Here is a 27,778-nt window from a genome sequence, read left to right as displayed (position 1 = left end):
CACTAATTTCAGTTAATGATTGATCAGCTAATTTGCAGCAGGAGCCAAAGTCTGAGCGAAGTACTCAGATCTCTGTCGCCTGCAGCAGAATTGAGCCGCTTTCTCATGGTCCTCCAGGAAACAAGGTAAGGGGAGGGGGCTGTTACGTGTAGCGTTAGTTGGCCATCAGTGCTGTGACCAGGGGAATTACAATGACATTAGGGAATTCTGCAGCACCATGTGCAAACATCCCTGGTCCACTGGAGAATGAGTGCTCTGCATAGATCAGCAGGTGCCAGGCCCTGCGAGCAGCTGTGGAGCCTGGAAAAGCCTTCTGCGTTAACAGGATGTGGTAACAATGAAAGCCAGAACTGAGGGTGAAAGGGCTGGATCATGGCTTCCTGCAGGCACCAGTGTAGACCGAAGGGCTGTTCATTTAGGCCACCCTAGAATGATGGCAAACAGTATATGGCTGCCCAAGCCTATATTTTGTAATGGCATCTTCTGTTTAAAGCAGATTCATAAGCTGTCAGTTTCCATCAGTTGTGCTGAAATAAGGCTTTCTGTGGCCTTTCAAGGGACGCAGGTGGTGCTGTGGGTTAAACCACTGAACCTAGGGCTTGCCGATCAGAAGGTCGACAGTTCGAATCCCCGTGACAGGATAAGCTCCTGTTGCTCGGTGCCTGCTCCTGCCAACCTAGCAGTTCGAAAGCACGTCAAAGTACAAGTAGATAAATAGGTACCGCTCCGGCAGGAAGGTAAACGGCATTTCCGTGCACTGCTCTGGTTCACCAGAAGCGGCTTAGTCATGCTGCCTACATGACCTGGAAGCTGTACGCCAGATCCCTCGGCCAGTAAAGCGAGATGGGCGCCGCAACCCCAGAGTCAGCCACGTCAGGAGTCAGGGGTCCCATTACCTTTACCTTTATGGCCTTTCAAACTGTGTGTCGGTACTGTTGTTTGTTACTAGGTTATGCATTTTTGTGTTTTTGTATTGTAAACTGCCCTGTAATCCTTGGATGATGGGCAGTATAGAAATTTAATAAATAATAACAACAAGAAGAACTTGCGGCTGAGCAGGCAGGGGAGATTTTGTAAATTGGAAGAGATTGAGGAGTTTTCTTCTTTTGGTGTCATTATGGAGCCATGTAGCACCTTGGAAAGCTCTATCTGAGCTCCTTGGGTGACATCTATGCCATACATTTATGCAACTTTAACATAGTCTGCCCGGTCATAACCTGTGGTGGTTATTGTGTGAGAACTCCTTCAAAAATCCAAATGTACCACCAGGCCCCAAAAGTTTGGCATCACTACCATACCATGTGTGTACAGTGAGGTTTGCTTAGTCCACTTGCGTACTTTTTTTAATACTTGGGATCCTTCAGGTCTTTAAACTTAAAGAACATAATTTCTTAAGTACATTTAAATGTCAGCATAGCAGCTTGTAGCATTATGAATGCTGGAATTATTATTATTATTATTATTATTATTATTATTACTATTATTATTTTGTGAGGATTATTTGGATGAACTTGAGCTAAAAATTGAACTGAAGTGAACCATGTGGGTTCATTTTTGTAAAGGGATGAACTGGAACAAGTTACTTTTTTGACAAGGCGAACTTGAAGTAGAACTAGTTACTTTTTAAAACGGACATTCCAAGCTCTGCCTAAAACTTTATGGGAGATGGTGAGACCAGCGTGTGTCTCCATAAATTATTGTGCGCAAAGCATTTTGGTGACATGTGGTGCATCTTTGGGAGGTTTTGGAAAGATGAGGTAGATTTACATGAGTGCGTAGAAATTCCACTCTCTAGCAAGTTCAGCATATCTCCCAGTACACAGTCAGTAAAGGAACTAGATTCCCGCAAGGCTCACAGGTTGGCAGCCCCATCCCTGTGGAGGAAGGATGTAATGCTTGACAGTCAAAGGGCCATCTATACAAAGTTATACAGTTCCTGTAATAGGTTCGTGGTAGGTCAGAGTCCAGCCCTAGCTGGGAAATAAAAATAGTGCCTTTATCTGGCCCCTAATCCAAAGAGCAATATTGTGGCTCAAAGTATGGTCTAAGATGGGGAACCTGTGGCCATCTATATATTGTCGGACTACAATTCCCATCATCCCTGACCATGGGCCATGCTTGCTGGGGCTGGTTTAAGGGAAGAGATGATAGATAGACTGACAGACAGATTTAATTCTATCAAAATTAATGGGTCTCTATAGACCTATTATTCTTAATGGAGATATAGTCCCATCTGCACTATACATGTAAAGCAGCATCATAACGCTTTAAATAGTTATGGCTTCCCCCAATTCCCAGAATGTTTAACAATCAATCCCTCTTCACAGGGAACTCTGGGAATTTAAGCTCTGTGAGGGGAATAGGGGTCTCCTAACAACACTCCGTACCCTTAAGGTTCTTTGTGGGAAGCCATGACTGTTTAAAAGTGGTATGGTACTGCTTTAAATGTCTAGTGCAGATGGGGTCATAAGGAGATGTGCAGCTCACAGAGTTCCCAGTCACTAAGAAATATCTTAACTTCCAGCTTCCACTGTTTGGTCCAGTGAGTACAAAGCCATCTGGCACATTTAAGCATTCTATTAACATTTCATTGTATCAAATACAGTCATTGAATATTGCACCGGCACACTATGCTTCACCACACCCTGGGGTCTCTGTACTTAGTCCAGCAATACATGGGCCCTCTCCTCAGCTTGCATGATGCACAGCGCCTGTCGTCAGTTTGGCTTGGTTATGCCATGTGATTTGATAAGAGGAGAAACTGAGTTCCTGGGATAAGCATAGACCTCCTCACTTGTTTATGAGTTGCTAAGATAACAAGAGATAGCAGGTTTCTGTTGCCACTTCCTGGATATGTTGCACTTTCTCGATCAATGCCACCTGCAGAACCAAGTCATTTATGGCACCCAAGAGGCCTAAATAAGCCTATAAAATGTGGTCAGTGAGGAAGTCCAGAGTATGAACAGTATTCTATTGGTATCCTCCCAGGCATGTTTTCCTCCCTGATGAGTGTTTGCAGTATGCACAGCACCATGTTTTCCAAGGGAAACCAAGCTCAACAGGCTTGTGGGACCATGCAGGCCACTAGGAACTTCAATTAAGAAACTCACTGCCACAAGAGGTAGTGATGACCACCAACTTGGATGGCTTTAAAAGAGAGTCAGACACATTCATGCAGTGTAAGGACATCAGTGGTTACTGGCCATCATGGCTCTGTTCTACCTCAACTCACAGAGGGTGTCTGTTTCTGAAGACCAGTTGCTGGGAATCACAGGTGAGGAGAGCACCATTGCTTTCAGACTTCCCACAGGCATCTGGTGAACCACAGTTGGGCTAGATGGACCTTTGGCCTGATCCAAGAAGGCTCTTCTTATGTTCAGTGATGGGGAGAAAGAAAGCATATTGTTACCAACAATTGATCCTTCTCTACGCTGTGTTTACAGGTCTGTTTGCCCTAGCAGGATGCTTTGGCTATCATGGGCGATACTCTCCATGTTTCTGGCAGTAGGTAAGATTTTCCATGTTGAGGGTTATCCATTTGCTATAAAGGCTTCCCTGCTCTCTGTGTGGAAACAGTGTGGTCTTGTGCCTAGTCATCAGGCCTCCCAACTTGGTGGTGGGTGGGATGACTACCTCAGAAGGCTAGGGCTGCACTCTTCAGTGCTGTAGCTTAAAACCAGTGGCATTTGCATACAAATTCATAGGACTGGGTTGTGGAGGTCTAGAACGGCACCTGTTTTGTCTACTGCTCATTAGTATTTGGGGGTGGAGATTCAGCTAGGTGGTACATTTTCCTAAGTCTTTTCCTAAGTTTTCCTAGTTAGGATTGGAGCATCGCTACTTGGGCTTCCTTTATTAAAGGAAATATTTTCCGACACTGAGTTCATTGGAAACCCAAACGGTTAGATTTTATGTAGTACGGGGAAAGTCAACAACAACAACAATGGCAGGAGATACTCCACAGAGATTGGGATGGGAACAAGGAAAGAGAAGACTGCAGAGGCTGTCTTTGGCTCTATGAAAAATGTTAATGTCCAGCCAACTGTTTTCCTTACAGCATCAGGGAACACAGCACCTCGCTTCGACATGAACAGAACCTTCTACTTGCCGGAGGACACACCTATAGGTGAGTAAAGGGAAGAATCCTCATCTGGAATGCAGGAAGTAAAGGGAAATGATAACACTTGTGAGAATGGTGGAAAGAGAAGTCCTTGGGTTTCCCTTTGCCTTACCTGCTCCTTGGCTTGGATGGGAAGATGAGAGATGGATCCTTGGATCCTTTTTACTGGGGAAGCTATCAGGTTTGGTGCTTGGAAGTAGTCCTGGATCTACTACTGTCACTAGAGGCACATGGGGCCTCCATAGCAAAGAATGCTTTTTACCAGCTTAGGTTGGTAACCTAGCTGCACCCCTTGGTGGATATAGATAACCTGGCATCACCATCACCAATCTATGTTCTGCTGCTCTCCCTCTTGGACTGAAGCAATGTGTTATATATACCCTTAGAAATGGTCTGGAAAGCCCAGCTAGTACAGAACATGGTAGTGAAGTTGCTAACATAGCCTGATTCAGTGGTGCTGATTTCAACTAATAAAAGCATTACTTTGGGACCTAAGTACCTGAAGGAACACTTCTTCCCATATGAATCTACCTGGGCTTGAAGATCCTCTATGGAGGGTATAGGTGTTTGCTGTCTTTTCTTTGCTGGTAGTTTAAGATGGTTCATTGGGATTATTATCCTCTGAATGGGGATCCTGTGGTTATTTGGTCTGTCTAAAGTGGGACCTCATTCTTGGTGTCTGCTTCGTGATGCTGATCACATGAAGCCAGATGGGCGGGAAATAAATAAATAAATAAATAAATTATTATTATTATTATTATTATTATTACCCATGGCATTGTCTGTTTTTGTTTCGATTGCAAATTTTCTAGAGGTGTCCTGCGTTAGGTGACACAAAATTTCAATAATAACAAATAATTCAAATATCCAGGCCAACGGATAGGAAGGGAAGAGGAGTGAAGGAAGCTAGAAAACATTCTGTTACTGGTTCTCCTTTGAAAGGTTTGTCCTTACAGGGATGAAGGTTCAGAGAAAAGAGGTTCTTGTTGTAATGATGTCATTCCGACCTGGGTGGTCTAGCAAATTCACCCTGCCTATCTCTCTCTACTTCTGGTACTCCTTTCTCATTGCAGATGCCTTTGTTTTAAGGCTGGTGGCTGTGGATGATGAAGGGGATGCTTTGACCTATAGCATAAGCGGCAGCGACGCCCACTACTTCAATCTTGACAGTAGATCAGGCAATGTGACGTTGAAGCAAAGAGTGAATTATGAGGTAAGAATGGGGCCAAGCAAATGAAGAAATTCAACAGGGAGAGACAGAGCAAGCAGGGAAAGCCAGTGAATTTCCCCCCATCTGAACATTTTGCAAATGAGCTCTTGTAAAGGTTGCATAGGTGTTAGTTAATGGTTGTTTACTGGAAGAAGGGCATGAACATATATCACTGGTTCTGGCCTTACCAAACTGGATGCTGATTTTGTTTCCTCACACAATTCGGAGTGCTGGCTTAGACCCCTAAAGCTTTATATGGCTGAGGAGGACCACTATACAGTACCTAAATGACCACCTTTCCCCATATGACTCTGTCTTGACAGTGTTTCAACACCAGCCAAATACTTTTTTTTTTTAATGGGCATTTGGGCAGCACCAATGCTATGATACTGTATTGTTAAATTTGTTTTTTTTATATGAATTTATTTTGTTTGTTCATTTGTTTGTTGGAAATTGGGAACTCTTTTAATGGGAAGTGATTCATCAGTTTAATAAACCTTAACCTTAACCTTCCTGTAGACCACAGAAACTGTTTGTTGTACAACAACTGCTGCTTGTTTTTCTACTACTTTTATCAGGCATAGGCAAACTTGGTCCTCCAGGTGCTTTGGGACTACAACTCCCATCATCCCTAGCTAACAGGACCAGTGGTCAGGGATGATGGGAATTGTAGTCTCAAACCATCTGGAGGGCTGAGTTTGCCTATGCCTGACTTATATGTCCCAGCAGTTTCCCCTCCCCTCCTGTACGAATGCTATGCCACGTTCTGTAACCTCCCAGCAGGTCTGATTGGGCAGAAAAAGAGATAATAGGGAAGGTATCCCATCAAGCATGGATGTGGGGATAAGACAGACAGATACTGACATGCATGCATGGGTCTTTAATATGACCATACCCAGAGTATAAGGCAAGGCTTCTTCAGCTGCTTCACCATTAGGTCAAGGAAAGCACCTATATCGTCCATGGAACTAAATTGCCTTAAACATCGTCTGCTGAAGATGTTCACCAAGCTAATATTCAAAAAAAGAGATGGGGGAAAAGGTGAGGGTAGCAGGAAGACTGGTGCTAGCAGAATCCTGTTGAGGAATGCTGATATTGTGTCAAGTGAACGTGGAATAAATGGACGTATGCAGTACATTTACACTGATATTTCCAAGACCAAAGAGCAGCCATGTTTCCTGAATGCAAGTCATTTTTTTTTGTAAGAGCAGACCTACAAGAACAAAAGCTTGTGTCCAGGCATTTGTTGCTCTGGTATAAGCAATGCATATATAACTAATTATTATAATTATTTAAATATTCTGATTTTGGTACTTCCTTGCAGACCAGACTCTGCAAGAATTTTGTAGATGAGTAATCACTACCACCTGGGCTCAAACCTACATATTAAATTAAATCTTTGCTGTAATCTGAAATGTAACCAAGGTGAGATATTCTCAAGAACACCTGGCCCATAAGCTTATCAGCTATATCTCAAAATAGAAGCTACCTTCCTTCCTACAAATGACATTATGGTTTTACCTTGGTTTTAGATTTCAGCGAGCAAAGATACTTGGTTTGTTCTCCAGCTCCCCATAAACAAAATGCCTTAATAATTTCTTTGACCCCTGAGAACCAATTGTATCTTGTCAAAATACAACAGTGATTTTAATATCCGCGTAAGTAATCTTCAACTATGACTTTCAAAATCTTCTCTTCTTTCCCCCCAGACTAACTTTTCCCCATGGTTTAACATTATCCATTTTGTAATGGAATATTCAGGCACACTAGCCAAGACCCATATATTATATAGTATATGTGTGTTTATGTGAGTATTTGTGCATTAGGGGTATATGTCAGATTTGGATAAGTTATGAATCAACCATGGGATAAAATGAGGCACTTCAGAAGGGATTTTGGTCTTGCATGGGCAAAGTGGAATCTGTACAAGGTTGCACAAGTCAAAGCAGGGACCCCTGAAGTGCTCTGTGATGCCTTGGTGATTCAGCTGATCAATATTTGCTAAAAGTGAAACTGAGTCTCTAAGCTTACCATTAGCCAACTTGGTTCCCCTCCAGATGTTGCAGGTCAGAACTCCCATCAGCTCCAGCAAGCATGGGCAGTATCCAGGAATGATAGGAGTTGTTGTCCAAAACATCTGAAGGGCACCACGTTGGCTCCTTCTCTAAATGGGGTGAACAAATTCCAGCATGGAGAGAGAGCAGAGGGAGCACTCCACTGTGATGGGCAGGTCAAGCTTGCAATTAACGGCAGTGATTTTATTCACCAGGTGGACCCCTTGCTTCAAGAATTCCCTGCCTCTTTCAGGCATGTAAGAAAGGAGGCATTCTGACTGTGGGGAAAAGTATATTAATAGGAAAGGTGGTGTTGTCATCATGCCTCTTTTCCAATCTGCTTCTGCTTTGCATTTTCCCTTCCAGGACACAAAAATTATGCTTCTGTATGCCCAAGTGACGGATGGGAAAAGTGTGCCGGTAAGTGAAGAAACATGCCGGGGAAAAGATAACACTGGTTCTAAGCAAGGAGCAGAGATCCATGTGGAATGGGATATGGAAGGTGGCTGCTGTCCCAGTTCTCAGGTGGTGGTGGTGGTGGTGGTGAGGAGGAGGAGCAACCACTGGACTAAACTGAGACTCACCAAGCAGCTTTCACTAAACCAATGTCTGCTGAGGTCTCATGCTCCTACTTACAAATGTAGGAAAAGCTCAGCACAACCCTGTGTCAGGTGACCAGAAGCAAAGGGGAACAGGACTCTTGTACCTTCAATAGTTGTGTAGAAGAGATGAACTTGTCTCCATGATGAGAGGTCCCTGATGAAGCTGCCTCTTCTACCCTACTATAGAAGGCTCAGGAGTCCCTGTCCTTCTTTGCATCTGGTAACCTTTTCCCTAACGCTCAGGTTTCCTCCATCCTTGTATGGAGTTCTTGAGTGCTGAAGCCCCCCTACCTTGTCTCTTCACATTACTGTCTTTTTTCTTCCTTCAACAGGTCGAAATGGGAATCACAATCATTGTAGAAGACCGGAACAACAATAAGCCAATATTCCAGAATGAACCCTATTTTACTGATGTCCCAGAGGTACCTTTGGCCACCTGAGCTCATGCCCAGACTTCTTTTCTTTGTGGTCCATGGCATTCCACAGCTGGCGGAAGACAGTGGAAGCAATTCAAATATCCCATCCGTTTTATAATTTAAGGAACCTGTCCTATCTGGGTGGATTTGCAGGGCAGCCCTCTCTGTGGTCATAAGGACAATTCACAAAGTGGCTCACTGCAACTGCATGCACCTAGTGGCACTTGGGAAACTACTTGGGAGGAGCAACTTCCCACCCAGTGTGGTTAATTTCAGCTGACCACAATCGTACTATTACCGCTTCCTAGGCCAGCATGCATGTACCAAGCTAACAGATCTGTATTTGTTTGGGTTATCCCTGTTTTAAGCAAGTGGGGTTCCAGGAACTGAAGTGCCAATAACTCATCTGATGGAAATGTCCACAGCAAAGGAGTTAAACTAAGGGATAAGGCAGAGGCGTTTGCTTTCCCCAATATTTAGGCTTGATCAGATTCCTCTGTGAATCAAAGCCAGAGTGTTCTAGCTCCTGCATAATGTTTGGTACTTTCACTAGTTCCTTCATCAAGTAGACTACAAGCAAACAAACTACTGAAGGTACCCAGTCTTGCCAGTAGTGTCAATAGTACTGTGTGACCAACTGAGACACCTCTCTGGTCAGGACAACCTAAGAATCAGGGAACCGCTGCAATTTGTGTCTGTGTGGAAACAGGAGCCGCAATCCTAGTACACAAGCACCAATTTATCTAAACAGAGTGGTCTGATGCTCTCTCTTTCAGAATACAGCAATTGGCTCCTCAATCTACACAGTCTTAGCTGTGGACATAGACAGTGGAAACTCTGGACGGGTATCCTATTCAATTGTGGAAGTGAGTGTCACATTGTAAATACAGATGTAAGGTAAAAGGAACTGCTTTACAAAGAATGAGCTGCCCCAGTGCTTTCTAGTCAGCCTAACAACATCTCCCCAGAGGCTCAGACAGAAATACTTTTTGCAGCCAGCTGCCTGAGATCAGTTGAAACCTGGGATTTTATACATGCAGATGCACTTACCTCATTTCTCTGTCCTGCTTGTAGTCCTCAGGTAAGCATCTGGTTGGCAACTGTGGGGAACAGGATGCTGGATTTGTACAGGCCTATAATCTGACGCAGCAAGACTCTCCTTATGTAATGGCTAAATGACAACTAAACATGTCGATTCCAGGGAAGGAGTCCTCCTTTCTGAGCAGGGTGAGGTATCCCACCTCAGGCAGCAGATTTAGGCTGCCATTAGAAGGCATCAAGTTTAAAATTTATTGAGGTTCCTCCTACATTTTTACCATCCCCGGAGAGAACCATTTGGATGGTCTTCCTTGTGCCTTCTGCTGAGTGTTCTTCCAACCACTCTGAGGATTTGTGTGTGTGTTGAAGCTGGGGTGTAAATGTACCAAATATATAAATAAAACCGTCACCACCTGATCTTTAACACTTGCAGGGATTTGCCACGAGGGGGAGGGTCCTGTGGGGGAGGGTCTGCTGTTTTGCTCTGGGAAAAGCTCCCCCCTTTTTTGTTCTCTCACACCTCACATTTTTATACTGCATTCGCTGTACACAGGTCAACCCAAACGATGCAGAGAATCACGACCTCTTCTACATCCACTACAATGGCACGGTGTTCCTGAATGGTTCATTGAGCTACAATAACAAGAGCACTTTCTACCGAATCAAGATCTTTGCCAGGGTGAGGCTGAGATTGTGACATGTTGGGAAGAAAAAGGGAGGAGAGGGGAGGGCAAACACCACCTTCTCTCTGTGGAGCATTTATCAGAAAAAGAGAAAGGCAGCTAGCTACCATGGGCAGAGCAGCCAGGCCCTACCATTAGGCAGAATGAGGTGGCTGCCTCAGGTGGCAGATTCTAGTAGGTGACGAGTGGCAGCAAAGTGTTGGAGGTTTGTGGAGGACACAGAGCCATCACCAGTGCTGAAGTAAGGAAGGTTCAGCTGGCAGTCCAGTGGGCAGGTGGTGGGATGCTGGTGGTGGCAGGAATCTTGTCCTTCGCCTCAGGCAGAAAAAGTGACAGGCCAATTTATATTTGTGGAGGCCCCATTAGCTGCTGGTTTTCAAGGCTTTGGGGATATGATTCCCCCTTTGAAAGCATACTTGGAGCCAATTCTTTTGTCATTCCAGTGCCAAGTAAAGGCTTACCTGTGGGTCAAGGCATTTTTTGTATGTTAGTGCAGTTCCAGCTTTTCAGATGCATGTGAGAAACATATCTTTTTGGTCTGGTACTCCCCATTTCTTAATGCTTGGTAATATTGTGCAGTATTTTGATATTTTTAGATGGTGATATTTGCATATACATTGTCTATCTTTGTCACGGTCCATAACTCCAGAAGTTCTACTCTGAGTAAAAATTAATTGAAACCCACCCAATGATTTGGCTAAAATTGGGAGGTGCTTTTCTGTTATTTCTTTCATAATCTAAGCACCAGTTGATCCAAAACCAGATTTTCAAGCAATGAAGAAAGATTACTAACAAACACTTCTGCATCAGCATGTGCTTTCCTCAGTATTTTCCATCCTCTTCCTTTGGTTGCTCTCCTTTTAAGATGCATTAGAAGACTTGGATATTTGTAGTACTGGTAGCAGTAGCAACAATTACATTTAAAGAAGTTGGAAGCAAATAAGAGTGTCTACCAGACAAGGGTGTTGTTTCTTTACTGTGCAATGAGCAGGAAGGGTTTACTAGGGACAAAACAGTATGTATTGCTGCAGAGAAGGGATACATTTTGGGTAGGTAGAAAGAACAGAGTTTAAGTGATCTTTCTATCTGTGTGTCTCTCCCTCTCCTTCTCTAGGATAATGGGGGATTATTGGATGGCCAGTTCATCTATCAGAACAACACAGCCTATCTGTCTGTGACAGTTGTTGATGTGGCTGACCTGGACCCTGTATTCTTGGGAGCACCATACTCAGGCTCTGTACCAGAGAATTGCCCTCTGGTAAGTGATGTCTTCAGCTCTCTAGTGTCCTCCTGACCCTCAAGTGATGAAATCCTGCAGCTTCTGTCATGGCTCTCTTTTGACATGAAAAAATTGGAGCCTTTTGGGGTTTCCCAGCCAATTGTACCTTGTTGCATCTGTCTGTCTGTCTGTCTGTCTGTCTGTCTGTCTGTCTGTGTTGGTCTAGGAGAAGCATATGAGTGTGGTAAATATGTGTGCTTAACCTTAGCATTTCAAGGGGAAACCGTGTCCTTCATGGCAGCAGTTCTCAACAAAGCAGCTTTTAAACTTGGCCAGAGCAAGAATGAAAGGAACATGGCATCAAGTGTGGAGTGAACACAGGTCACTTTTGCAACTCACTCAGGGACCAGACTAAGGCAGCTGGGCAGCCCCAATGGCTGATCCTTCTGCGCCTCTCCCAGCCTTTGGAGGGCAGAGCAGTGTGTGTGTGTGTCCCAGAGGCTGCCCTGCACCCTTTTAAGCCAGCCTGCTACATTCAGATGCAATGGAGGATGCTGCTGCATGACCACTGTTGAAGCTGAGTTGAAATGCCAGTCTAGTTGGCTTCTGTCCATAGAACTGGGTGGAAGTTGTGGTGGTGGCATCTTGTCCTTCGCTTTAGCTAGGCATAGGCAAACTCAGCCCTCCAGATGCTTTGGGACTACAACTCCCATCATCCCTGACCACTGGTCCTGTTGGATAGGGAGTTGTAATCCCAAAACATCTGGAGAGCCGAGTGTGCCTATGCCTGCTTCAGGCAAATTCCTTAAGGGGACCTTGAGTTCTTTTGGGGTCGTGAGTTGCCAAGCACTTGAAGTTGGCAAGCAGGAACTTCATACCCATCTAACATTTCTCCGATGAAAATAGGGACGTCCCATTCCATAATGATCATTTTACTATTTATACCCCACACATCTTATTGGGTTGCCCCAGCCACTCTGAGCAGCTTCCAACACATATAAAAACATAATAAATAATTCAACATTATATATAAAAAAACTTTGCTATTTGGGATTGCCTTCAGACAACTCGGTGGCTGGATAACTCCATACCCTCCAACATTTCTGCAATGAAAATAAGGACATCCTAAGGAAATATGGGACATTCAAAGATCAAATCAGAAACCAGAATGGCTTCTCTAAATCAGAGATGTCCCTGGAAAATAGGAACACTTGGGGAGTCTGGAACTTAGGAACACAGATAGCTGCCTTATATTGAGTCAGACCCACTGGTCCATCTAGCTCAGTATTGTCTGCACTGACTGACAGCAACTCTCCAGGCTTCCAGACATATGAGTCTCTCTCAGCCTTACCTGGAGATAGATAGATGATAGATAGATGATATATGATAGATGATAGATGATAGATGATGATAGATGATAGATGATGGATATATTTTTAAAACTATGTTTATATGCTGCTGTAATATAAAGATATAGCACAGCAGTTTATAGCAATATAAAAACATAAAATCAAGCAATAAAGTAATAAAAAGTTAAAAGCAAATATAAATTTGAAACAAACATCAATAGACCATTATGGGGAATGTATTCATAATTGCCTGCATAGGCCTGGTGGAGCAGAAAAATTTTCAGCAAGTGTTTAAAAGTTGGCACAGAAGGTGCCTGCTGAATCTCTTTTGCCAGGGTATTCACCAGGCTGATGAAATTAAAGGCTCAGTTTCTTGTCAAAGGAGCCTCCCCAACCCATTGAATGACCAAATATGGTCCTGCAGATAATCTCAGCGATTGCTCTGGAATACAAGGGTGCAGGCTATCCCTGAGGGACCCTGTACCCAAGTAGTTGAGATGTTGAGGACTGAATGTGGGGCCTTCTGCTTGCAAGCCAGATGCTCTGCCACTGAGCTTCGGACCTCAAGGCCTGTCCTTTCCCTCCTCACTGGGGGCTGGTACAAAGCAGGCCCAGCACTCACTGGCCATTTCCTCATCCTAGGGCACATCAGTGGTGAAGGTGCAGGCCATTGACCAGGACAAGAATGTGAATGACATCATCGATTACAGCATCATCAGTGAGTGATGGAAGGGTGGATCAGGGCATAATGGGCCATGAAGTGTGCAGTCGGTACTTAGAGTTCCTGAGATCCTGTATCTCTCTTTGTGTGTAGGTGGTTTATGTAATGGCGGGTGGTGCTGAGGAGGTGATTGATAGGGTACCAATAATGAGGGAGGGAAAGGCCAAAGAACGAACAGGCTCACAGCTCATAGCAAATGGTGAAAGGTCTGCACATCAGTTTAGATGGTCTTTCTGTTTCAGTGGATCACTCAAGCTCTTCCCACTGAGACTGACAGCATAAGCAGTCATAATGAGCTACCATGGGCTGGTAGCTACATCCATGGTACCACAACCCATCAGGTTGTGCTAGTGGTTTAAAGTTGTGTCTATGTAGAAAACAGCATGACTGGGGTTCCACTCGTGTGGTTGATGACGTGTGTCCCCACTCCCACCCCACCATTCTTTTCCCTCTGCCCTAGCTGCCACTAGCTTGTTCACAATCAACAATGCCACAGGAATCATCACTGTGAGCGGCCACCTGGACCGAGAGGGCATTCCAGGTGAAGAGGTGCAGCTGCAGGTTGTGGTGAGTAGCAGGCAGTTGTGGGAAGTGGTAGATCTCTCTGCCCTCTCTCCCCCTCGTCCAAGGCCTCAGTTTCTCTCTCCCTCTCTTGCTTCATTTCTCAGGCTCGGGAACGAAACCTCAACATTTACCAGCAGGTGGCGCAAGTGAACACTACTGTGACCATCCAGGTCACTGACATAAATGACAACAAACCTCAGTTCTATCTGTGTGAGGACTCCGCAACCTGTGACTTCACAGGCCCTCCAGAGGGTGACTTTTTCGGTGAGATTGAAGAACACGCTTCTTCCAGAACACCTGTGGCTGGCCTCAACATTGTGGCCTATGATCCTGACAAGGTGAGCAGGGGAGGAGAGTCTGTGAGGCTTCGTGTGGGTGGGATGCAAAGCTCAAAGGACAAGGAGATACCAGGGATGATTGATGCCAGTGCTATCCTGGGATGCTGCTCCCCTTTTCGCCTATAACTAGCATGTTAGCGTTGGGCCATTCATACCATGCAGTGGGAAGGTGGCTCCTTATGATTTTTGGCAAGCATCTGCATCGCTATAGAAGGAAAACAGGTGATGACAGAGTATAACTCAAAACATAAGCCAAAGGTCAATCTAAAATGTCTCATCCCATATTGTAAGATGTTAAATGTATATTCAGTAGTGTGCCACAGTCGGTCCAAGATCATTTGTAATGTTCTTCAATATGAAATTAATATTTAGAATATACTATGTCAACAACTGTAGTATTTTAGCTACTGGAAAATTCAACGGTTCTGTAGCTGCTATCTTCTATTTCTAGTCTAGGGCAAAAGACTGTAATATATCATTGTATGTGCCTCCGTGTGTGTATGTGTGTAGCGTACGTGTAGTCAGTATGTTCATTTGTGTGTGGTCTGTGTGGGTGCATGAGAGTGTGAGTGGGGGTGGGGGGACAATGGATGGTTACTTTTGCTTTGGCCATGCCCAGCACTGGGAGGCTGGCTATTCCTGTTTGATTATCTGAGCTCCCTGACTTCTTCCCTGAACAGGGCTCCAATGGCACCTTCCAGCTGTCCCTGCGGGGTCCAGATGCATTTGCATTTTCAGTCTCACCCCGGAAAATTGTGAATGAAGGCACCGTTCAGGTCCTCGTAAGCAATTCAAGTCTTGTGGACTACGAAAAGACACCTACTATGACTGTGGAGGTGAGTGAAACAAGGGTCAGGGAGAGTCCCATTCCCTTCCTGCCAAGAACTGGGATCTTAACTCAGCCATTTGTTCACTAAAAGTAACTGAATCTCCTTCTAGGCCATTTCAATGTAGAAGACCTAAGTGAGGATTATGATCAGACACCCCAGAAGGTAGCTTTAAAAGGACTTAATTCTGCTGTCTGCTCAGAGCCTGAAGCCGTCAGGCTGTGTGGGAACTGTGTGGTTAGCACTGTGTGACTGACCATCTTCTTGTAGAATCAAAGCATCCCCACCAGCTTTGGATTCTCATCAAGTATGAGCATCCTATTATACCTGGCTGGCTGCCAAGGAAATAGACCCACGATGTAGACAGCCTTTGAAGCCCAGTAGACCCTGTGTAGTTCCTTCCCACAAAAGGCGGCAGCATGGAGTTTAGTAAGAGTCACTCTGAAGCCACTTCTGCCCCCATGACCATGACCATGCTTGGGCTGAGGTTTACTTGGCTCCTTCTAATCCTGGCAGATTGTAGCAAATGACACTGGAAGGGACACCGATTGCTGCTCCTTTGCTATGGTCACCATCAATCTCACGGATATCAATGACCACAGACCTGAGTTCAACCAGAGCGAGTACAAACTTTACGTACTGGAGGAGAGTCCACCTGGTACCATTGTCTCCTCCAACATCACGGTAAGCAAGTTCCGCAGCTGCCTTGGGACCAGGAGGTGGGGGCAGAGAGCTCTCTGTCTGTGCGATCAGAAGGACCTGTTCTCTGTGATGTGGCCAGGTGCTTCATGGCTATGTTGAGAAGCAGGCATCTTGGGCTTCCTCCACATCCCCAATGGGGAAATCAATTAAAAATAACAGTCAATTTGATCCTTCTGCTTTCTGCAGGCTACTGATCCAGACAGTGGAAAGTATGGAGAGATCACCTACTATCTGCTTCCTCAGAGCATGTATGTACATGGGATTGCTAGAGAAACAGAGGGAGGAACAAGGAGAGCATTGTGGCGTAGGCCTCCATTTGCTGGGAGAGAATTAGAATATCTCAAAACTAAGGATGTGTCTTTTCTCTGTTACGCAGCCATTCCACGTTTACAGTGAATGCAACAAGCGGGGCAGTGCTAGTGGCGAATGGCTCTAATCTGGATTGGGGAAAGCGTGCTGTCTATTATGCCACCTTGCAGGCAGTGGATGGGGGCGGTCTGTCTGGATCCACACAGTTGGAGATCACAGTAGTTGACATCAACAACAACCCTCCAGTTGTGGTGGGCTCCTACAATGTCTTTGTCACGGAGGGCCAAGAAACCCGTGTCCAGATCCAGGTAATTTCAAGGCAACATTCCCCCCTTTATTGGACCTGGGCATTGGGCCTCTTTCCAAATTAGGCTGCTGTGCACTTTAAAGAAGTACCCTGGCGTGATTTACTCATAGGACAACAAGTAATTACTTACTCCTAGTACAGTGGTACCTCAGTTTAAGTACTTAATTCGTTCCGGAGGTCTGTACTTAACCTGAAACTGTTCTTAACCTGAAGCACCACTTTAGCTAAAGGGGCCCCCTGCTGCTGCTGCGCCGCCAGAGCACGATTTCTGTTCTCATCCTGAAGCAAAGTGCTTAACCTGAAGCACTATTTCTGGGTTAACAGAGTCTGTAACCTGAAGCGTATATAACCTGAAGATTATGTAACCTGAGGTACCACTGTACATGCACCTGAAAGTTTATGTGGCAGGAGACACCTTCACACTTAGGGCTCACCCACACTTCCCATTTGGCCGAAGCAAGCAGTATCTTACTTCTTCTCATTGTTGGCTGAAAATTCCCTCAACTCACTTCCCAGGCCACCGACCAGGACGATCCAGAGACCAATAATAGCCGCTTGCAGTTTGAGATTGTGCCTGGCGAATTCAGCAGCAACTTCACTATCGACCCGAACACAGGAGAGCTGAGCAGTGAAGGGCCCTTGGACCGAGAAGCCATCCCTGCAGAGCTGGAGGGCAAGATGGTGGTGGCAGTCCTTGTGCATGACTTGGGCATCCCTCAGTTGAACGACACAGTGGATGTCACCTTCATCGTGGAGGTAATGGTGCACCCTGTCAGGGCTCTGGAAAAAGGAGACTCATACATAAAGAGGCACCTTAGGCCCTGCTCAGGTAAGCTGAGCCAGGTTCCAGAGTGTCTGTCGGTGATGGAAACAGGCACCCTAAGAGTGTGTGTTTTGTGGCAGATGGCTAACCCATGGTATTGGGGTCTCAGAAACTGTGTCATCCCTGCTCTGTCATTGCTGTGAAGATGCCCTATATTATCTTGAGTACAGATGAAGCTGCCTTATACTGAATCAAATTATTGGTCCATTGAGCTCTGTGTGGTCTACACTGCCTGGCAGCAGCTCTCCAAGGGTTCAAGAAGGGTTCTCTCTCTCAACGCTCCTTGGAGATGCCAGGGAATTGAACCTGAGACCTTCTGCATGCAAGGCAAATAATCTACCATTGAGCTATAGCCATTCCCCTAAGTGGATGCTTGGATGTGGAATTGCCCCATTACCAGTTTTCCCCTTTTCTCTTTAGGACATAAATGACAACGCACCCAGATTCAACAGCTCCTTTTATGAATTTTCCGTTCCAGAGGGCTTGAAAGGTACGGTGAGCCAGTCATCTTTAGTCCAGAGTGGAAAGGAACTAGGATTAACCTGGGACAACAACATGATGCAACAAGGGAGTCTGGCAACAGTGGCGGACCTTGGGGTCTCAAATTTCAGTAGCCCCCAATGCATTGCCAAAATTTGGTCCCCTCCCTTCCATTCTACATCATAGTGCCCCCTGAGGCACTCTGAGGCCCTGCACTCAGTGCGCCCAAACCTGTCGCTCTCCCCTGAATCTGCCTCTGTTGACAAAAATAGTATGCACAACAAATAGGGGGACCCAACTTATATCTAAATAATACCTGCATTGTACTAATAGGTTTTCGACCATATACGAAAACATTATCTGTTTTGGCAAGCAGTCTTTTTCAAGTTCTTACAGATAAATGATAACTTCTGGTTCCTTTGGCAGGGTGGGATTTCCTTAGGAAATTATAAATTATCATTTATCTGTAGAAATTTGAAAACCAACCAATCCCTACTTGCTAAAACAGATGTTTTACCAGTGATCTGTAGTATTTATTGCATTGATTAGCAGTGGGGAACAGGAAGATGTGACAAGGCATTAAACAGGAAGCATATAATGGCATTTCCTAGTTAGGAGGTGTTGCTTTCCATGAGCATTAGAAGTGTAGAGAAGTGTAGAGGTTGCATTGCTTTTTAAGATCTGTGGGGCTGCGGCAATGTGATGAAAATGTTGTTATTCTTTCTAACTAACCTTCCATCTCTAGGAGTCTTTGTGGGGAGTGTGGAGGCTACCGATGCTGATCAAACAGTGATAAACAACCGTATCTCATTCTACATTGAAAGCAGCGCAGGTTCAAATAACTTTATGGTGCGTTCGAATCGCCTTGGCTCTGGCTGGTACCAGGGGATCTTGAATCTGGACTCCGATGTTGCTCTTGACTATGATCGGCTGCAGCAGAAGTTCTTCAATCTGACCGTGCAGGCGGAAAATTCAGACTTTGGGGGGACCGTGGATGTTGTCACCGCTGTGGTGAGGGTGAACGTGCTGGATGTCAACGACGAGTCCCCAACCATTGAGCCATCTCCACCACGAGACATTGAAGTTTTGGAGAACGTCACCCTGCATGAATTAGTTGTCACGCTAAATGCCACCGACATGGACACCAACCACTCGCTGGTATTCCAGGAGTTAGCTGTAGCCTGCTTCAATCGTTCAGTCAATGTGGGCAATGTGTGCCAGGAGTGGTTCCTTCTGGAGCCCAATGGCTCAATTTTTGTAAATAGTTCGGAGATAGACTATGAGGCCTGTGACCTGGTGGAGCTCACATTGCGTGTTAAGGATGAGTTCACTGAGAAGGGAAACCCCTTCAGTGGAAATGGTAAGACATTAGGGTGAAGACTTGGTTCTGCATCCCCTCTGAATCTTGAGCTTTACAGCTTCCTTCCTTTTCTCCATCGGTCCTACTTTCTCTTTGTGGCTAGGATGTAGCATTTGGTCCTAGCTGGAGATGCTTCAGGGAGCCATGCAGGACTGCTGCTTGGTGGGCATTGTAAATACCATATGCTCCAGTCCCAGCCTCCCCTCAGAGGCAGTGTGCATTGTATATAGAAAAGCTGCTGAAGGAAATGAGTCAGTGGAATAGAAAGTTGGTACCTGGGCAAACTTTCCAGAGTCTCATCTACCTTGTTGCACAGTTGACTTTAAAAAACATGTTGTCATTGCATGAGGAAGCAGCTAAGTGTGATGGTGGCACAACAACTCAACCTGTGTTCTGCTGGGTTTTTTAAAATAAAGCACAGGGTCCTAGACTGGGGAGATTGTGGAGGGGGAGGGGCTGAATTCCCACCACCTGCACTTCTCCTCCTCCCAACCCCAAATAATCTTTTATCTGCAGCCATTTTTCTCCCAGAAGGGGTTACTTGTGGTTTGGGAGGCCCACTGGGAGAAATATGGCTATAGAGAAGCTGTTTTAGAGGGGAAAGCATGGGTGAAAGGATCCCATTCACATTTTCTGTCCCCGCAAGCTATCTCTTTAAGTATCTGCCCTGATCCCCATTCTTTTAGATGGATTTAGTGACAAAGTGGTTGAACACTAGGTTCTGTCAGTGAAACGACTTAATTGCCATAAGCTTATTTTCTTATCTCTGTGGTTCTGCTGCTATTGCATCTACTTTGGATCTACTTTGTGGGAGGAATGTCATTGCTAATCTGGTCCCAGCATCTTCACAGCTGGAGGCTCCTTAGCATTGTAGAATGGAGGCAACAGAACAGTGAACTAATTTAGTAAGCTATGTGAATGGGCTGTTTGTTGAAGGACTTGAGAGACAAACCTTGATAGGTGATGCAGTATTGTGTTCCTCACTGGGAGCAGGGTGGAGTCTGCAGAGCCACTTCAGTCAGTAACTAGTGCCTCCTCTGTTGTGCCTTTTCTTCTTCCTGCAGAGACCCTGAGAATCTTAATCACGGATGTGAATGACAACCCACCGGAGTTTGTAGAAAGCACCACCACCTTTGGTGAGAGCAATATATGCAAGAGAAATGTGCTGCTACTGCCCCCTAATGGATAGATGGGGGTGTATGAGAGACTGCATCAAAGATTCTCCTCCAGCTTTGTCCTCTTTTGATAGAAATTCCTCTTGCCTGCTCTTTCGGGCTGAGATAATTGGAGCCCCCCCCCGAATGAATTAAAAGCAATCGTAGCTCTCAGAAAGCTCCTCCTTCCATAAGAAGGGTATCCTTTCCTCCTCCATTAGTGTCAAATAGCCGATCTTCCCCAGTCAATTGTTAAGGGAGGAGCAGCTGGTTGCCTTCCTGTCTAACATTAGCCAGGACAAAGGAGGCTGGAGCTAGAAGTGAGAGCAAGCTCCTAGGAAAGACCTCTGTCCAGCATGCCCTGCTCTTTGGCACCCATTCTTTGATCTGTATCTGGTGTTTTGTTGCAGTGATAATCCCAGAAGTCTCTTCTGTGAACCTGCAGGTGGCTGTAGTCAAGGTGAGAGAATGCAATGTTGGGGCACATGTGTGTATGGGTGTGTACTCATTTGGGTACACAGTGCTATGTATACTGTGGTCTGTATTTGCCTGAGCTTGAGTCTGGACTAAGGATTCTGAGCTCCTGTGTTCCGATTCAATACATTATGTCCAATCACAGAACATTTCAGGATTTGGGCCTCTGCCATTGGCCCTTGAACTCTGACTCGTGATTCGCAGCTTGAATGTTTAGACAGCCAGTCATGTTGGGAGTGGGAGTGGCCCAAGGTTTCAGGAATGTATATAAGCAGTTGCTTTGCACCTGTTTCCCAGTTATGTAGTTCAATAAAGGTTCTCGCTGTTATCACTGTGTCTTGCCTCGTGGGAACCTAACTACACTTCACACAGCTCCTTCCTTGTGGTGGGAACTGGCTCCTAGTTCCCACAAGCTATGTGATGTGGGGTAGTTCAAAGAAGCAGCAACAATAGTGTCCTCCTCCTCCTCCTTCCAGGCTAAAGACGCTGATTCGGGTGTGAACAGTGTGATTTCATTTGCCATCTCCAGGGTACTTTTCATCCCAGACAATGGACCTGAGCAGATCCGTGAAAATCTTTTCAAAGTGGAGACAACAACAGAGAAGGACCTCTACATTGGGAGCATCCAGTAATTGATGGGGTTTTGTTGTCTGGGAGCTTTGTGGAGACCACAAGGGTTGCCACTGTATTGACAGGGAGAGGAAATCCAGGAAGAATGGAAGCCAAGACGAAAGTGTAGCATTGCTAGTCATTTGATCTTGGGGAAATTCTGATAATAGCTTGAGCATGACCAATGCAGCTATACTCCTGGCATCCTATCTAGAAAGAGAGTGTTGCTTCTCAGCACAGACAGTGATAGCAAAATAGGTAGCTTAAATGTTAACACTAGCTTCTCACTTTCTCCTGTTCTGGGTCTAATACTTCACTATAAATTCCAGTTTAGTACATGTTTTATCTGGTGGTCTCCCTGTGATCTGTCCCCAAGCTTGGAGCAGTGTCCTAAGGGCCACATGCACAGACAGGGCATTGTGGAACTAAGGGCTGGTCTGTCCCTGTACAGACTCTGGGATCAGGAACTCAGTCCCTCTGATATCAATTCCTCTGTTTCTGCAGAGTTGCCAGCAGCCTTGACAGTTCATTGAAGGGTCAGTATCGGGTGACAGTGGAAGCCAAGGACCATGGGAACCCTCCACTGTATTCCTCAGTATCACTGGACGTAAGACAGCTTTCTGATCTACCCAGATTCCTTTCGCAATGCAGACATTCACCATGACTTTCTTCTGAGAACATTTGCCTCTCTCTTTCTCTAGATCTACACTGTCGACCAGAGCTACCGTGTCCGGCTGGTGTTTGATTCCTCCTTGCAGGACGTGCAGTCTAATTCGGATGAAATCAATGTGTATGGCATCTTTCCCTTCCATTCAGTGGTTTGATCCAGGGACATATTTATTGTATTGCAATTTGAATTCCATGGAAAATACAACTTAAGAAAGGAAAGAAGCACTGCAAATATAATTAAAAACTGAGGGCTTTGTGTGCACTAACAATTCCTATTCCGCTAATGGTTTCATATCTAAAGCCGGATTCTGAAACTTACTGGCACCATTACTATCTCATGCCCCAGGGTGCAGGGCAAGCCATGCACCACAGAGGAGCCGACCCCTGAACATGAAGTTAAAGAGACACTTAGAGACACTCATTTTCTGTGCTTTTTCCAGGGCTCTGACTATAGCTACCCAAGCAACTGTCCATGTAGCAAACATCAGGTCCATCGAGGATTCCGGGAGCTCCAGATCTGACAGGTGACTGGGACAGAACAAGATGAAAGGAAATGAGTGAAGCTAAAGGGAAGACAGTAGTGCCTGAGAAGCATGAACAAAGGGGGAAGTACTTGTGATGCTTACATCTATGGCTGGCCACAGGCATAGGAAGTATGCTGGTAGGAAGTATGTTTGAATGTCTGTAGAGTAAATGGAGAGGGGTAAAGAATATTTGCGGATTCATGTCCTCCTTGAGGTTCCAAGCACTGAGGTTGCATGTAACCAGTGTGACAGATGATGCTGTTGACTCTGTAGTGCTGATTCATCAGGGGTTGGCTGTGTTTGCAAAGCCAGTCAGGTTACCCAATAATTCCCTGGGGGTTGGCTCTTTGATCAGTAAAAGGTCTAGGAAGGGGCTTCTGGCAATACCCCTTTCCCATCCCCATACATGTCCATCTTACACATCACCATCTCAACTCCTCTAGGGCTGTGGTGAAGACAGCAATGGAGGCCTATTTCGTCTATAGCAATGGCACAGCTCTGATGTCCGGAGAAGTACGCACGTAAGTGATGCATCACGGTGGAGATGGGCTGGGCTGGGTTGAGGAGCCCAGGCAAAGGTCAGTGTGGCCTTCCCCAACCTGGTGCTCTCCAGATTAAAGCATTGTAGTCTAAAACATATCCCATCATCCCTGACCATTGACCAGGCTAGCTGGGGCTGATGGGAGTTGAAGTCCAAAATATCTGGAGAGTGCCAGGTTAGGGGAGGCTGAGCTTAAGAGCATGGGCAGGAGGAAAGAGGGGAGCATCAGAAAGGGGAAATGTGCATCTGCTCTGGCAGAAGTTTGCATGGCAAGGAAGTGTTTGAATTATGAGGGGAAAGGTAAGGATGGCTGATCCCCTGATTCAAACCCAGTTTGAATGAAATCATAGCCCTCCCCAGGTCTTCTAAAACCAGTAGTTAAGAGGCCAGGCTCCCTCTCCCCCCCCCCCCACTCCCAGTAATTTGAATCATGGGGAAAGTTTCCCCTTGGGGTGTAGTGGTGGCCACCAATTTGGGTGGCTTTAAAGAAGCACTAGCCAAGTTCATGGAGGTTAAGGCTATCAGTGGCTACTAGCCACCCCAATGGCTGTGTTCCATCTCCACTGTCAGATGCAACAGACCTCTTTATACCAGTTGCTAGGAATCCCAAGTGGGCAGGAGAGTCCTGTTGAACTCATTGTCATTCTCCTGCTTGTGGGTTTCTTATGAGCATCTGGTTGACCCCTGTGAGAACAGGATGCTGGACTAAATGGGCCTTTGGCCTGATTCAGCAGGGCTTCTTATATCCCAAGGAACACTTCATGGACACCTTTCTGTCTTCTTTCCAGACTCATCCAGAGAAACCCTGGGGAACTCTCTCGGTTGCTCAAGCTTGGCCTATCCATCATTGTGAGTGCACATTTCCTGCTCATACTCCCAAACACTGAGGAGCAGCTCTAGGGTCTCTTTGAAGTAAGGCGGCAGTGGTGGGATTTGTCAAAGCTCAAACAGGAGAGCTCTGTCGGAATGGGTGCATCGGTGGCTTGGTGTGTGCCCCTGGCAAGACAGCAAGCTCTACCTTGCCAAGGCAAGTGAGACGGCCATGGGAGAGATTGTGTGGCTGGAGCCAATGCTGGTGGAGAAACGGGCACCCTGGCAGAATGGCATGCTGGAAACCAATCTTGCACCACAGCTGGGACTGGCATAGAGAGAGGCTGTGTGCACTGAGGCTGTAGCCAGGGCATAACTGAAACATTATGTTGTAGACACATGCACTTGCTGAGCCAGTGTAGTGATACTCTTGTGTATCCCAGGGCCCAGTGGAGGTGACGCAGTCCAACAAGGAGAATGAGCTGTTCGCTGTCATTGCAGGGCTGGCTGTGGCTGCGCTTGTTATCCTCATCGTCATGATCCTGATAATCATAGGCATGAGGAAAAGGTACAAAAGTGCCCTTCCCCTTATTATGGCAGGTATACGAACGTCCTTGCTGCAGCTGGTTCAACGCTGCCTCTATTTGTTTCTGCACACTCAACAAAAAAGGGGCTGGTGTATTATTAAGGGCTTTTTGTGGGGGGGTGGACAGGTTTGTTGCTGTTACTGCTTTTTTTGTCTATTTCATGTTATGATTTGTGTGGAAATGGTTTGCTGTTTGATTGATGTGTTTGTTATGTAATTATGTATTTTTTCATGTTGTAAGCCACTCGAGCATGGTTTTAAATGTGGAAAGGCGGCATACAAATGAAATTCTATATGTATGTACACATGCTGCACTGCATCAGCACCTTCCCAAAAGCCAGCATAGCCTGCCTCCCTCACGTGGTTCCACCATTCTGCTATTCCACATGCTTGGTTTTGTGGCATTCTCGTGGTAGGGCAGCATGTTCCCTGGCCTGACCAATAGCCATGATGGCTAAGTACTACTTGCAGAGGGAGAGTGCCTCTGGCTACTAGCTGCTGGAGATCATGTGTGGTGGGAGTGTTGGCCATGCCCTACTTGAGGGCTTCCCATGGGCATCTGGTTGCCTATGGTGGGAACAGGATGCTGGGCTCAATAGGCCTTTGGTCTTCTCCAGCAGGGCTCTTCTCAGGTTGTTCACTCTTCTTTCTCATTTCTTTTTGCAGTTATGTGAGGAAGCTGAGGGCCTTAAAAGCCCTGAAGGTGGCTTCAAAGTTCTCACCTGGTGATGTGGTACAGGGGCCTGCTATCCCTGGGACCAACAGATACAACACAGAAGGGTATGCTTTTGGGGTGGGGCAAGGTTTGCCCTAGTAAAAGGGGTGTATCCTGGATTGACCCGTGGAGGGGCAAAATCAGGAAGAAACGTAAGCGTGTGCCTGCCTCCTAGTAGACCCCATGCCCTTTAGTTATTCAAATTTGTGTTGTTAAACTCCATGTGCTGAACTGGTTCTGTACTGAATTTGCAATATGATAGAAGTATGTCCAGCATCTCCAGACAAATTCAGAAAAGGATTGATCTGTGGCTATACAGTGAAAAGGATGGGATTTGATGCCCAGGTGGATATCCATATTTTTAGCCAGTTACTAGTGAATTTCCTTCTTTGAAGTGTCAAACTCTGCTGTACATGGGTAAGCAAAATTAAGGCGGAAGCTGCTAGCAGCCTTGACTTTGGTGATACACATTTTGTGCAACACAAGGCTGTTGCTGTGCTGTGTGCATCACACTGACAATTGTTATCAATTATGCATTGCATGTGATTTTGCTGCACTGAGTGGTCTTGTGGTTCCCTCCCCTGTCTGGCATTCTGTGCTGTCTAGTCAGCTGCATGATAAGATTCTGGTGGGCTGAATTTGTAGTGATTAAGAAACTCACCACTGGACTATTCTTCCTCAGAGCTAACCCTGTGCTTGGTTTCTCCTTGTACCCCTCCCTGGACCTGGAGGAAAACGCCAGCTCTGAAGTGGCCAGGTATGCCCATGAATCTTGTCTTTCAGTCTCACCTCCTGTGCATGAACCAGGTCATGATTGATTGAATGAAACTGACTTGCCCTCCAAAGGCCCTCTTTCATGCATTTCCCCAAAGGTCACATTTGCAATGGGGCTGCTGTCAAAGAACTGAGTTGACCACACACCCATTGTAATGTTTAGAATGACTAACCACGTAAGGCAGGGCCACCACTTTGCGAGCCCGTTCCCCTCACTTCACATCCCTGGCTCCCGCTGGTGGGGGCATGGAGACTGGCAGCTAGGGGTGACAAAGAGCTCCCTAATCAGCCCATGCTGCTTTCTCTTTACAGCCTGAACTCCCTTGATGAGAACATGGTTGATGCTCCAGAAGTTGCTCCAGAGGTTGCTCCAGCCGCTTACAAAAGGGTGAGGACCCTCAAACCTGTCACTCCCCACAGGACATTCTCCCAGCCAAAGCATGTTCCTGACATTTGATGATGACGATGACATACCTTTCAACTTTTTATGATGCAAAACCAGGATGCTCATCTTCCGGGGCACGCTCCCGGGCGAGTCATGTGACACATGCCCCTAAAAAGTGCCTCCCTTGTTTCATTTTTCCTTCTCTTTTGAAGAGCCCTGGACTGTTAATCCAAATGCCAGGCAGTGGCCCTTTATAACCACCATCAGGCCACACACCCTGTAGATGACCCAGTGTGACTTTGTCACAAGGCACATTCCAGTCAGGTAACCTATTACTGGTGAACCAGCCATACGTATGTCTTCAAGTTCAGCGAGGCTCTCATGGGGCGTCTCATCTTGCAGCACCACTGTTAGCAGGCCTCACAGGGGCCTTTCCAATCCACTGGGATGGGCAGTAAGAGGTATTGCGCAGGTATTCAGTGTACAGCCACGGAAAGTGCCTTCTGCACTACACTTCAAAGGTTTACTGCAATGTGCCTGGCTCTCTTCAAGTGTAATGATAGGCCTGGAAAGACCCACTACTATGCTGTAGTAGCCTAGCTGCAACGGAGCTAAGATCAAAGGTATGTCAGCAGACACACACCCCAGGCTACTTCTTCAAAGTGGATCTGCTCTCTTAGACCTGATATTCAGCTTTCACATGCAGAGGTTCAGGTTCCTGCACCACAGGAAATGACTCCTTATGTGGTCAACGCTGCAGTTCTTGGAGTGACAATCCACCCAATAATCCAAGGACACAATGGCAAATAGGACTTTACAACATAGATGGATCATATTCTAATCTCATACTCTCTTTCATCCCAGCAGGACAAAGCAGATGCTGTACACCAGGCAAATGGCCAGAATGAGCCACTGAAAGCTGCCTTAGAAAGCCACAAGAAAGACAAACCAGAGCAACCGGGACACACCAAGCAGTCTTTTGCCTTCGAGAACACCTCTTTGGACACCAGTGATCTCTGATCACACCCTGCTTCCTCCTGGCAGAGGAACAGACACTTATGAGCAGGACTTGTATAGCAACATTGGCTTGGAGACATTGCGTCAGCAACTGTAAAGAAACTCACTGGGAATCCTTTTTAATCCATGACTTATGATTGTCTGCAAGCCTGCATCCTAGGCAGAAATGAGCCTGGCCCAAACTAGAGAGATCACACTGAACAACAAGAAAGTGGAAGAGGTGGTAAGTGCCTACCATGCTAGGCAACACTAGTATTTTCATGTGTTCAAAAGGTACGATGCAAAATGGCTTGTGGGTTCGTTTTTTAAAAAAAAAACAATCAAGCAGAGTATAAATTTCATGAAATAAATAACATAATAAAAATTCCACCTCTCACTGGAAACAGGGCAGGGAGGGA

At 45.9% G+C, this 27,778-nt stretch overlaps 1 protein-coding gene across 4 annotated transcripts; it reads left to right on the top strand.

Moving 5' to 3' along the window:
• On the top strand, positions 1-27,744 carry CDHR2 (cadherin related family member 2). 4 transcript variants are annotated; one of them, XR_014506969.1, is made up of 32 exons: positions 1-125; positions 3,444-3,508; positions 4,058-4,126; positions 5,194-5,333; positions 7,751-7,804; positions 8,319-8,408; positions 9,179-9,268; positions 9,994-10,119; positions 11,238-11,381; positions 13,334-13,409; positions 13,873-13,979; positions 14,081-14,314; positions 14,995-15,150; positions 15,658-15,825; positions 16,030-16,091; positions 16,220-16,460; positions 16,976-17,215; positions 17,703-17,772; positions 18,508-19,122; positions 20,187-20,258; positions 20,687-20,736; positions 21,227-21,378; positions 21,864-21,966; positions 22,061-22,149; positions 22,469-22,552; positions 22,996-23,073; positions 23,882-23,942; positions 24,405-24,471; positions 25,156-25,269; positions 25,887-25,961; positions 26,291-26,366; positions 27,231-27,744. XR_014506969.1 is itself a non-coding variant. In XM_083422542.1 (32 exons), exons 1-32 carry the CDS (start codon positions 16-18, stop codon positions 27,381-27,383), a joined length of 4,089 nt encoding a protein of 1,362 aa, XP_083278668.1. In that variant the 5' UTR covers positions 1-15; the 3' UTR covers positions 27,384-27,744. The 4 variants fall into 4 exon arrangements, 3 of the variants coding, with proteins under 3 accessions (XP_083278668.1, XP_083278667.1, XP_083278669.1); XM_083422542.1 differs by having other exon boundaries at positions 24,347-24,471; XM_083422541.1 differs by having other exon boundaries at positions 24,347-24,471; positions 27,228-27,744.
• Positions 27,745-27,778: the final 34 nt, after the last annotated feature.

This window comes from Podarcis tiliguerta (genome assembly GCF_965153285.1).
Source record: "Podarcis tiliguerta genome assembly, chromosome: 2".
NCBI lineage: Eukaryota > Metazoa > Chordata > Lepidosauria > Squamata > Lacertidae > Podarcis > Podarcis tiliguerta.
Note: the sequence above shows the minus strand (reverse complement) of the source record. Positions and strands in the feature narration are given on the sequence as shown.

What these genes read in the sequence shown, in the direction of transcription:
- CDHR2 (XM_083422541.1), top strand. Translation starts at nt 16, where the DNA reads ATGATTGATCAGCTAATTTGCAGCAGGAGCCAAAGTCTGAGCGAAGTA. An exon ending in AGGTGCAGCTGCAGGTTGTG is followed by an intron (nt 13,980 to 14,080) that starts GTGAGTAGCAGG and finishes TTCATTTCTCAG; the next exon opens with GCTCGGGAACGAAACCTCAA. An exon ending in ATCATAGGCATGAGGAAAAG is followed by an intron (nt 24,472 to 25,155) that starts GTACAAAAGTGC and finishes TTCTTTTTGCAG; the next exon opens with TTATGTGAGGAAGCTGAGGG.